This window comes from Gracilinanus agilis, chromosome 6 (assembly GCF_016433145.1).
Source record: "Gracilinanus agilis isolate LMUSP501 chromosome 6, AgileGrace, whole genome shotgun sequence".
Classification (NCBI taxonomy): Eukaryota; Metazoa; Chordata; class Mammalia; order Didelphimorphia; family Didelphidae; genus Gracilinanus; species Gracilinanus agilis.
The window spans coordinates 215,623,357-215,636,387 of record NC_058135.1 but is presented as its reverse complement, the minus strand read 5'-3'; the positions used below and the strand labels follow the sequence as shown (position 1 = coordinate 215,636,387).

The following is a 13,031-nucleotide window of genomic DNA, read 5'->3' as shown; positions in this document are numbered from 1 at the left end:
TGTGCCATCACTTTCCTCCTTTAAGACCTTTGGTTTCCTCTTCTGTAAAATGAAGCTAAACCATGCTCATACTATATCAGAGGACTGGGTGAGGAAAATTCTTCATATGACTAAGATGGTGTATCCCAAAAATCTTAGGGCAGTTTTAGCTTTAAATGTGAGTTTAAGTTCTTAATAGCTTGAAGCGGTTCTAAGGCTTTGGGGACCCTGTACAAAGGTGATTTATAATAGTTTTTGCTATTATTTTTATTCGTGTTTGGTTAGATTATCCCAGTAGTCAATCCATTAACTTCTTCAGGACATTATCTACTTCCATAGCACCATCCCCTAACCCTGGGCATCAAACACTACACATAGTAGATGTTGGAGTGGAGGACCTGGTTTCAAATCCTACGTCTCATACTTCCTACCTATGTGACCTTGGGTAAGTCATTTGCTTTTCCTGGTCACATATTCCTTATCTGTAAATTAGTGTGTCGGACTAAGGTCGCTTTCAGTGCTAGATCTACGCTTCTATCACACGAACTTTCCTCACATCAACCTTGCATGGTAAGTAACTCTTCGAGAGTGCTTTTCATTGATACAGATCAAAACTGCTCAATAACTTATTAGAAGTCTCTCAGTATTGCTATAGAAAAAAACATTCCTTTTGGCATCAGGGTGGTGATGGAACTCTCTGAAGTTATAGCCTGGGTCTTGGCACTTGGATCCTTGCTTGGGGGTTGCCTCATGAAAAGAGCTAGAATCAAAGAATTTCAGATCCTTAGAAGTCTTATAGTCCAACCATACTGGAATAGGAAATTCCTTTACCATGCTGTAGAAAGACAGACACACTAATATACAAATTATGCCAAGGAAGAGAGTAACATGTCTACACCCCTTGATCCAGAGATGCTGCTGCTAGGTATAGAAAATCAATGATAAAACAGAAAGGTTCCTTGTACATCAAAATATTTTTAACAACTCTTTTATGGTGGCATAAGGGAAGACTGGACAAGTTATAGCAGATGATGGTCATGGAATATTATTGAGCTATAATAAATTATCATAGGATCACATAATCAGAGATGTAAGTGACTTTAGGGGTCATTGTATCTACTCTTTTTACATAGAAGGGAAACTGAGAGACAAAGACGTTAAGTGAGTCATGCAGCTATTATTTTATTAGATATGGGAAATGGGATTCGAACCCAAGTCTTTCTGACTCCATTTCCAATACTCTATTCACTACAGTTATGATGACCACAGAGAAACATGGGGAGACACGAACTGAAGAAAACATATCAGCAAAATTTTAAATAAAAAAAAGAAATACTCTCCATAACATCTATGACAAGAGGTCCTTATTGAATACCTCCGGTGATGATGGAAAACTATCTGCCCACAAAGGAAACTCATTTTACTTTTAACAGCTCTAATTTAGATGATCAATATATGGGAATTTCTTCTGCATCTCAGGCAGACATAGATTTTGAACCTAAGGGTGGAAAATGAATCCTTGGCACAACAGGAAAGGACACAGAATATTTCTACAGGTCTGAAAAAAAAGAAAACCATTTTAGTTAAACTGAGTTACCTCCCCAGGAGGCAGGGTCTGGTGTTTGTTTCCATTTCCCATAAGCTACTTGGAAGAGTTACTGAATAACTGGGGGCAAACTGTAGGGAGCTGAGTCTCTGCTTCAATGGGTCCATTGTGTCCTGTTAAGCAGGTAAGCTCCAGGCACATTGTTTCACCTTTGGTGGAAGGCTTAGTCTTTCCTTAGTCTTTTGGCACACAACCAGAATGTAAAGATTCTAAAATGCAGGATTTTATGGGACTGGTACTAGGAGATAGAAGAATTGTGGGAAGGGGTGACTGAGGAGAGAGAACCAGAGAGGATTATGGGGCAGGATGGGGTGGGGAAGGTGGGAAAAGGAGAGTGAGCAGAGAGAAGTAGAGATCATGCTGTGATGGGAGAGAAAACATGGAAGGGAAGGCAGAGAAAAAGTAGGCAAAGGGAAACAAAGGTAAGGGGAGAGATTAGCCCTGTAGGTAAACTGATAGATAAGGGTTTGACTCCTGGGAGCTGTGTTAGCCAGGGAGAGAAGTTCACCTGTTATCTATCCCAAACCATGTAACAGTGAAGCCAATTACACTAGGTTCCCACTGAGTAAAGTAAGAGAGAGATGGCCCCAAACCCCACCCCACCTCTGGCTGAATACCCCAGAAAAATCTATGGTATTTTCCACAGCTTTTAGAGAATAATTCATATTTTCAACAAATTCTGTGGCTCTTATGAAACCCACTTACCATATCAATGGGGAAACTAGCCAAAGAGTTCATTGAGTTTATTTCACTAAGGGTGCCCTATTATCCTGAAATATCTACAGGGCGGTGAGACGTTTCTGAGGCTATTAGCCCAAGAGACTTGACTGACAATGAGACTCATAATACACAAAGGTTATGTTCTCCACTCCATCCCCCACTTCCACACCTGAGGATTAGACAACGTCTCTTTTTATTTTTCAGATCAGGCTAATCCCTGATCTGACAGCACATTCCCTCAGTGTAAATAGTTCAACTGTCACTGGGTATCTTTCAGGCATCTTGCCCCATTAGCACTTGACAAGACCCAGGAAAACACCTCGTGATGCCAAGTAAATGGTTAATGGTAGAAGGGCCATTTATCACGGAGAGAGGGAAAGAGGTTTTGAAGTCCTGGAGACCCTGATTCTGAGGATCCACTAATTTTGACACTTGGAATAAACTTGAGGTTGAAAATAGATGAGGAAGATGATTTGATGGAAATGACACTGGATTTAAAGACCTGGGTCCTAGGATCAGCTGTGACAATTACCAGCTGTGTGCTCATTGGCTATTTTATATCTCTTGTCTGTTTTCTCCTCTATAAAACAAAGACAATGAGACTTGTACTATTCACTTTACCAGAGGAACAGAATGAAATGGAGGACATTACTAAGCATTTGCTAATTCACTTTATTTTATTTTAATTTTAATTTTGAATATTTTCCCATAGTTCATGTTCTTTCCCTCTCCTCCGAACCCCTCTAACCTCCCTTAGCCGACATACAATTTCTCTGGCTTTTACATGTATCATTGATCAAGACCTATTTCCATACTACTAATATTTGCATTAGGGTGATTGTTTAGATTCTTCATCCCCAATAATATCCCCATCAGCCCATGTGTTCAAGCCATTGTTTTTCTTCTGTGTTTCTCCTCCCACAGTTCTTCCTCTGAGTGTGGCTAGTTTTCTTTCTCATAAGTCCCTCAGCCTTGCTCTGGATCCTTGCATTGCTGCTAGTAGAGAAGTCCATTATGTTCGATTGTATCTAATTCATTTTAAAGATGAAGAAATTGAGGTTTTGAGAGGCAGTGATTTGCCCACGGTCACCACAGCTAGAACCAAAGGAAGGATGTGAACTCAGGTCTCTTGATTACAAATAAAGCATTTTAACTTTGTCATATAAGCCATTTTATGCTTATATATTATGCATAATTAACAAAATAGTAATGACCAACATTTATATAATGCTTCCTATGTGTCTGGTGCTATGCAATGTACTTTACATGGGGTGTTTGATTTAGTCCTCATAACAATCCTGGGAGGTAGGTGGAAATTATTATCGCTATTTTACAGAGGAGGAAACTGAGGCAAATAAGGTTAAGTGACTTGCCCAAGATCACATAGCGAATAAATGTCAGAACTCAAATTTGAACTCGAGTCTTCTTGATTTTCCTACATTCTACTAACACCATCACCAGTTGCCCCTAAGGATCATAAGAATGTCTGCAGGTTTAGAAAACGATTGGGAGCATGGGGAAATGTTAAAGGAAAAAAAAGATGGCAAAATAGCTCACCTAAAACCCTGATGACTTTGGAGTCCTGGAGCATGGAGTTCCCACAGGAGGCCTGCACTGTTACTCGGACTTCACCCGTTTCTGAAAATCGCGTGACAAGAAAATTATCCAGAGAGAGAAGGGGCTGGAGGGAAAAAAATGGAATAATGTTAGCTGCGGTTGCACCATAAGAATCACATCAGAGACCATAGAGAAAACTTAGAACACGGAACACAGATTGTTACAACTGCATGGGACCTCAGAACGGAGATTATAGTATGTTAGAACTGGACTAGATTCTAACGAAACAGCACTTAGCACAGTGTTTGGCACACATTATTGTTTAATAAATGCTTGTTGACCAGAAAACATCAATCCCAAGCTTATCATTTTGGAGAGGAGGAAACTAAATCATGAGGAGGGAAATATGATCCTTGCCTTAGATCATGTGGCTAAGGAGTAACTTGGGGCTCCACTGCCTTTCTACTTTACTGTGTTGCCTTCTAGAAGAAGAAAGCTCTGGCAATTGAAGGTCTTGGGCTGATAGGGATGATGATGGCATGGGCGACTGGTTTCTTCCTCAGAAACAATGGGAAAATATCCTAGAGCCAGAAAGCAGTTTCATGAGTGTCTCTCCTAGGGAATGATGGCACTAAGCTGGTATTTCAAGATAGGAGAAGATTCTTATTCTTTTCATTATTTATTATTTTTATTATCATTATCATTATCTGTGCTCCATGGTAAGGAAATTCTGGTGTCCAAATGTCCCAGTTCAAATCGGCAACTATTCTGCAACTTAGTTTTAGAGACCTGACTGAAGCCCTGAGACATTAAGTGACTTTATCAAAGTAACACAGTCATGATATACCAGAGATGGGTCTTTTTGGTTTTTTAAATTCTTACTTTCTGTCTGAGTATTAGTTCTAAGATAGAATTACAGCAAGGGCTAGGTAACCAGGGTTAAGTGACTTGCCCAGGGACACACAGTCAGGAAACATTTGAGGCTAGATTTGAAACCAGGTCCTTTTGACTCTAGGCCTGGCGCTCAATCCACTATACTATCTAACTGACCCTCAGAGATGGGTCTTGAACCCAGATCTTCCTTTCCTTTTTTAAAAAAAAATCTTTCCTTCCATCTTAAAATCAATACTGTTGATTCCAAGGCAGAATAGCAGTCGGAGCTAGGCAATGGGGCTTAAGTGACTTGCTCAGCGTCCCCCAGCTAGGAAGTATCTGAGACTAGGACCTCCCATATCTAGGTCTGGCTTTCTATCCACTGATCCACCTAGCTGCCCCCAACCCAGATCTTTCTTGAATACAAGATTGCTGGCTCTCTAGCTTTGAATTAGACTGCTTCTCCTAGTGGGAAGTAGCTAAGCAAAATGTAAACTCTACTTATATAATAGGAAAAGCAGTATCCTATCATAAAAAGAATCACTCTGGGATTCAGAAACTCATACTTCTAGTCTTGTTCTGTTGTTACCTGGCTCTATGATGTTAATTGGACCCTCAGGCAAACTTTCAGAAAGAACATGAACAAGAATCACAAAGGCTGAATAAACATGGATGACATTTTAAACTCTTGAAATCATCAAGTTTATATATCTATTTAAGTTCCTGGCAGATGATGGATAAGTCCCTACACCTTCCTACGCTAAAGTTTCCTCATTCTTTACAATGAAGGAACTGGATGAGATGTTATCTCAAGTGCTTGAAACCACTCATGACTCTGAGCCTTTATCCTCCCATGATATGATGATTTTACTATGGCCATCAATTTTGTCTTGGTGGCAAAGATAGTGAATGACCTGTCATGCACTGGAATGAGCACTGAATCTGAAGGCAGAAGACTATGTGACCTTTGGTAAATAACAGCCTCCTTAGGTCTTAGTTTCTTCAACTACAAAATATGTAGGTTGGGTTAGATGCCTCTAACGTAACTTCCACTTGTACATTTGTGATCCTATGATATCAACTCTATTTTTTATGTCTCATGTGACCTCAGATAGGTCATTTGCTCAGAGGACAAGTTGTGTCTTGCTTTCCTCAAGTAAAATTGAGAGATATGAACTAAGTGATCATTCCGTCCCCTTTTAGTTCTAACATAGATGTATATGTTCATATATATGATCATATGGTTCCCTCATCCTAAAAAAGCTGTTGGGAAAAGAGTCCTGGATTTAGACTCCGGAGATGTGGTTACAAATCTGAGCTTTGGGACTATGGGAACATGGACAAGTCCCTGAGCATCTCTGATCTTCTGTTCCCATTTCTGTAATACAGGTGCAGTAATATCTACCTCACAGAATTGTTGGGAGGATCAAATGAATTAACCTTTGTAAAGTACAGTGAAAACTTTAAAGTGCTATATAAATGTCAGCAATAACGATGATGATGATTCTATGGACTGGGAAGAGTTCATTGAGTTTAAGAAGGTATTATGCTCTCCTCTTCAAGCCAAGGAGAAAATACTGAGTCATAATCTCAAAGGATGACTAATCCCACTTGGACACCCTGCCTCTAGACTCTCACTTTTGTGATTAATACTTCACACAGAGGGGTAACTAGGTGGCTCAGTGGATTGAGAGCCAGGTTTAGAAATGTGCAGTCCTGAATTCAAATGTGACCTCAGATACTTCCCAGTTTTGAGACCCTGGGCAAGTCACTTAACCCCCCATTGCCTAGCCCTCACCACTCTTCTATCTTAGAATCAGTACACAGTATTGATTCTAAGATGGAAGGTAAGAGTTTTAAAAAATACTTTTCATAGATAACAAATGAATCTTCAAAGGTTTAATCATGTGATTCTGCTATTAAAAAACCTTTAAAGGTGCTCAGGTCTTTACCTTCTTTTTGTGCCTTATTACCTTTATTATTCCTTTACAATTACATGAATTCTCTCCTCACCGACTTCCCTTCCTCTGTCCCCAGCCACAATACACTTCCTTTTTTTTCTTCTCTGCCAGGAATTTCTTCGCTCTTTTCCTGCCTCTCTGATTCCTATTCACTTCATAGGTCCACTTGAAAGCCCTCCTCCTCCAGAAAGCCTTCCTTCAGAATTCTAGACCAGAAGTATTTCCCACTCTCCTGATCAGTTTGATTGCATAGTGCATAAAACACCATATCGTGAGTCAGGAAGACATGAGTTCCCATCTGGCCACAGACACTTAGTATGATCTTGGACAAGTCACTTAGTGTGTTTGCCTTAGGTTTCTCAATTGTAAAATGGGTACATTAATAGAACCTACCTCACAGGGCTCTCGTGAGGATCAAATGAGATAACATTTGTAAAAAGTACTTGGCACAGTGCCTGGCACATAGTAGGTGCTACATAAATATTTATTCCTTCTTATGATCTACATAATTCACTATCTCTGACCCTTATTTGATAGCATCATGTATCATTTGGAGTAGTAGCTGATCTTTTCCCCCTTATAAATAGCTCATTTTCTCATATCAGCCCCTTAAGATCAGAGTCAATGTCTCACACTTCTCTGTAACAATGTTCAGGGCCACTGGAGCAGGAGTGTTTGTCAACTGACCAAAAGAAGCCCAAGTCATACCTGCAAGTTGTTCCCTATCCACCAGTAGAAGACAGTTAGATTGGGGTTCTGGGGCAGCAGAATGGCAGTGAGGTTGACTTCCTGGTTTACTCCAATAACAGGAACCACTTCAAGGTGTAGCGCCCGTAGAGGAGCTTGGGAGAATTACAAAAACTGTTATTAGTCAAAGAGTCATCAATTTCTGGGACCCATTAGTACTCGTTCCTGCTCTTTACCACATTCTCTTAGCAAATGGATTTGCTTACATTGGTTTTCCCCCCTCAGATTGTACCAATGAAAGTCTAGCTCCTTCAGTTAAACAAAATCACAGAATTAAAAAGAAAAAATGATTCACATATTCAAGTAGGACCATATGGAGTCTCAGCCATGTAGGAATGTTACTGCTATGAGGCCATGTGGTTAGTGAACAAAAAAAAAAAAGCGTTGTGTAATGTTGGCTCTGCTATTTAGTACCTGTATGACCTTGAGCAATCTACCCTGAGTTTAGTGTCCTCCTCTGCAAAATGAAGGGACTGCAACAAAATGGCCTTTTAGACCTTCTCTTGCTCTAAATCACATGATTTCTTGAAAAATCTGTTCTTGGGAGAGGGCGAATTCTTTCCTATGATGGATGCAGAATCCGATTTAGAAATGGCCTCAGATCAACTAGTCTATCCCCTAATTGAAGCATGAGTTTCCCCTTACATATCACCCCCTAAAAATGGTCATCCTACTTAAAAATCTCTAGAAATGGGAGCTAACTACCTCCTGAAGCAACTCATTTCACATATGCACTGAACTGAGATCGCTTTCTTTGTAAACTTTTCCCTTCTGTTCCTACAAATTTAAATATCAGTTTGATACCACAGAATTAATCTGTCAAAGTTGTTGTTCAGCCATTTCAGCCATGCTTGACTCTTTGGGACTCCATTTGGGATTTTTTAGCAAAGATGTTGGCCTTCTCCAGCTCATTTTATAGATGAAGAAACTGAGGCAAACAGGGTTAAGTGATTTGCTGAGGATCACACTGCTTCTAAGTGTCTGAGGTCAGATTTGAATTCAGGTCCTCCTGATTCCAGGTCCAGCACTCTAAACACTGTACCACAAGGTAGATCCCTTTTATTGTCATAGAAGATTTGAGTGGTGGTTCTTTTTTTTTTTTTTTATCAGTCCACCTTTTGGGAATTCATTGCTTTTGTAAAGTCTTTCGCAGTTGAGCCCTAATTAGGCAGCATGGATGTGGTGCAGTTGACAAGGCACTGGAAAAGTCTGATCTCGGGCAATTGCAAGGTGTGAGCCACACAGGCACATCACTTAGCCTTTCAGGGCCTCAATAGCCTCATCTATAAAATGGTGATGATAATACTCGTGGTAGTTCCTGCATTGTAATTCTGTGAGGAACAAATGAGAGCTTGTACATAATGTACTGTGCAAACCTGAATATGATATACAAGTGCCAGTGGTGATTATTGTTATCATTATCATATATTCTGAATGTCTCTGCAGTGTGTTCTATGATACCTCATAAAGTATTTTGTAGGGAAAACAATATGCAAGATATATTTTCAGTAATCTAACTTTAATTGATTTTATTAAATTAAAATTGCTTTACAGAAGAATAACAATAGCTCATGTTTATGTACTGCTTTCTGATTACAAGTACTTTGGATATAGCATCTTGCTATTTCCTCACAATAATCCTGTGGGCTAGATAGGATAAGTGTTATTAGCCCAATTTTACAGGTGAGGAAACTGAGGCTCAGAGATTTCTAATAGTATTTTTAAGTTTAATAAAAGGAGTTTTATTCTATTATTTTGTAAGAAAGTGGGTCTCATAGTTGAAGGGTAACTGCTAAGAACGGAGATACAGGAACTCACAAAGAATCTAAGATTCTATAAGTTTGGAGAACTCTTGGTGTTGGAACTTTCTCTGCCAGCGAAGATTGTAACTCTTCTGTGACTTTGTGAATGTCTTAGGGCAGTGATGGGCAAACTTTTTAAAGAGGAGGCCAAAGGAAAGGAAATGCTCATCTGTCAGTCTGTCTCTAAGGCAAATCTTTTGAAGTTTCATTGTATTGTATCCTACTCATTGTATTAGTCAGATTAGGAATAATGTTGCAGGCAGAATAGAACATTTCAAGGGGCCTCATCTGGCCCACGGGCTGTAGTTTGTCCATCACTGTCTTAGGGAATTGCTCAAGTGACATGAGTCAGAGTTTGTGACTTATCCACAGTTTCATTAATTAACTAATGAATACCAGAGCCTGGATTTGAATACAAGTTTTCCTATCTCTAAGTCTTGTATTCTTTCTACTACACCACCCTACCATGGGGAGATAAAGAAAGCCCACTCTCTTTCTTAAAAAAAAAATGGTGGTCTCTTAAGTGACTTAATGAAGGCACAATGGATTGAAAAGAATTCTAGGGTTGATCTGAAAAGAGGGGACTTTAAGTTTGGACTTAAATGTTGAACGATTAGTTGTTTGACCTTGTATGGGTCCCTTGCCCTTCCCCTGCTTCTTTGCCTCCATGTGGCCTCAGTATCCTCCTCTATAAAATGGAGAAAATGGCATGATTTACCTTACACGTTTTTGTAACGAGAGTGCTTTCTATACCAAAAGTGCTTTGTTTATGGAGCTGTTGATTATTAGCATTAAAGCCTCTTTTTAACAGAGTTTCTCTGGGAAAAGCTTTCCTTGGGCACTGTCCATGGTGCCATCTACTTTTCATACACATTTTACTGAGTTGCTGTACTTCTCTGACATGTTTATAAGAAGGAAAGTAGTAACTTTCTCTAAGCTTTCCGGAGAGTTTAATGCTTTTCTGACTGATTTGTTTTGAAGCCAATTAACCACAGTATATTCCGAGTGGATTCTTTTGATTTTATATATGTATAATATTAAACTATATACTAACATAATATACAATATATTAGTATAATATACACATATGATATATAAGTAAATATGGAAGTATTTCTATGTGAATAGTTATGTACATTATTTTATATATAGTCCAATGCACGTGCAATACACCTGAGCATATCCACATATATGTGCTCACACATGCATATAGACACATATTTGATATGTCTATGTGTACAGATATGCATATATGTCACATTTTTGTGGCAAACAAGACAAATATCCTTGTCCAATTCTACCCAATCTACTTCTTTCTATGTGACGTTATAGGTCATTTAATGGCTTCTGGTCACATTTGGTACTAGTTCTCAATTCATTGCACAATGAATGGCTACCTCCAGAGTTGTTAGTTTTCACCCTCAGAAACAAATAATTTAGATGTATATTTCTCTACTGATATACAGACCACTAGATAAATATTCTTTGGCATAAATGTTATTTCTCTTAGGGGTACGATATTGAGTATGATCGAGGCAACAGATTAAATATGGAACTCTCACTTCCTAAAAAAGACTTTCATTCACTTCCTGTTGCCAGTAGATAAAAAAAAGAGCAAAATTCTTTTACTTGGTTGTGAAAATCTAGACTCTCCATAATTTGACCCCAACCTACTTTTCCAGCCTTATTTCATACAACTTCTTCACACCCTAACTATATTTATTCAAAGGATTGTAGCAGCTGTCCCCAAACTTTTCCTGACTTCTCTAACCTTGAAATATGCACAGACCATGCCCCAAGCCTAGAATTTATTTCTTTGAGTCTTTGTTTCAGTGCAATTTTCTGAAGCCTTCCCTGCTTCTCCCCTTATCCATTAAATATTAATCCTCCATCTTCATATTTTCTCATAGCTCTTTATATGGAGCTCTCCATTACCCTGATCACATATACTTTGTATTATATTTATCTTTGTAACTTTTATATTCCTCTTGTTAGATTTTAAGCTCTTGGAAGTCAAGGACTGTGCCATTTTGGTATTGTTGTTTCTCCAGTTCTGAGTACGGAGCCAGAATCTAGGAAGAGCTTAGTAAATATGCCTTGAATTGAAATGAATCTGTTTTACTGAGTTAGAGCATTTATTTATCACTTCCATCACTGTGTTTTATTATATCTTTGTAAATCTGCCAGACAGCAGCAATGGAGAGATTTGCTGCACTGATACTGTCTCTTACTACAAAGTGTACCAAGCTAATGAAGTCATCAGACTTCAGGGTTTAGTATCCAAAAGTGTTAGAAATCTTGGCTAGAACAGCAGCATCCATGAGCCAAAAGGGAGTCTGGGGATTTGGCCTTGCGGATTAAGTGGTGAGGACAGTGGGCTTTCTGTCTTTTTGGTAAAACAAGGAAGTTCTTTTGGCAGTTTCACTGAGAATCCTCCTTTTCATACATAAAGCCTATGGTAAACACAACTGACCTCTGGTCAGTGGAAACACATGTTTCTATATGAGATCATCTGGCCAATAATCTACAAGATCTTTTTTTACAAATTAAAACCTTTTCAATTAACCCATGCACAGTTTCTTTGGTACAGCATAGTATCTAAAAATAAATAAAGAACCTCCACTCTGTGGTCTAAGAATGTTCTCATTTCCTTTTTGGTTCATGTCATCTACTATACTTAAAAACAAACAAACAAACAACAAACAAACAGCAACAACAACCTTACCTTCTTCTATCTTAGAATTGATACTAAGTATTGGTTCTAAGACATAATGGTGGTAAGGGCTATGCTTAAGTGATTTGCTCAGGTTTACTCAGCTAGGAAATGTCTAAGGCTAGATTGGAACCAAGGTCTTCCCACCTCTAGGCTTGGCTCTCTGTCCAGTGAGCCACCTAGTTGCTCCACCATCCATTATACTTTTATCAGCAATGTCAGCTCACATCACCTTGTAGGATCATATATCTAGGAGTAACTTTAAGAGTTTATTTTACCTAATCCCCATATTTTAGAGATGAAGAAACTAAAACATGGGAAGCTGAAATATCTTGTGAAACATCACTCAGGCAGAGTCTGAATCTGAATTCAGGGCTTCTAACTCAAAACACAATGCTTTTTCCACTACACCACATTGCCTCCTTAAGATTTCAATACATGGAAGACAGGAGGTGAGATTTCAAAGTATCATGCTAATCCAACAATGAGTCATTACTAATACAAATTCCATCGTTCTAAATGACATCTTTCTGAAAATGGATAGATAGATAGGATAGATAGACAGAGAGGCAGATTAGATAGATGGATAGATGGAGGGAGAGAGGGAGGGAGGGAGGAAGGAAGAGAGAGAGAGAGAGAGAGAAAGAGAGAGAGAGAGAGAGAGAGAGAGAGAGAGAGAGAGAGAGAGAGAAAGAGAGAGAGAGAGAGAAAGAGAGAGAGAGAGATATGGACAGATGGATGAACACTATATTTTCCTTGGGCACTCTATCTCTCACCAATCTATGTGGAATACCACAGATGATGTTGCTGCCCTAGCAAAAATCCAGTTGAATGGAAGCAGCCCGGCTGCTGAAAGGCTGAGTATGAGGACTTGCAATAGAGTAGAGGCGGGGGCAGATTTGAGTAAAATGTCAAAAGAGAAAAAGAGAAAACTTAGAGTAAAGAAGTTGCCCCATATCGTGTGACCCTTGCTAATGTTCCTCTGCAGTCTCTCATCAGGTGTCCAGAGTACATGCTAAAGTAATCATCATCTGTTGTGCTCTTCAGAGACCTGTGAGGGTATGTATTTACAA

General features: G+C 39.1%; 1 protein-coding gene across 1 annotated transcript in view; it reads right to left on the bottom strand.

Annotated features, from left to right (window-relative positions):
* Positions 1-13,031, bottom strand: part of SORCS2 (sortilin related VPS10 domain containing receptor 2) — a 1,347,356-nt gene that overhangs the window by 43,046 nt on the left and 1,291,279 nt on the right. Inside the window, exons 21-22 of the mRNA XM_044681767.1 lie at positions 7,405-7,538; positions 3,863-3,986 (exon numbers count right to left, since the gene is read on the bottom strand). Of these exons, the coding sequence (XP_044537702.1) occupies positions 3,863-3,986; positions 7,405-7,538 (258 nt within the window). The remainder of the gene's footprint in view (positions 1-3,862; positions 3,987-7,404; positions 7,539-13,031) is intronic.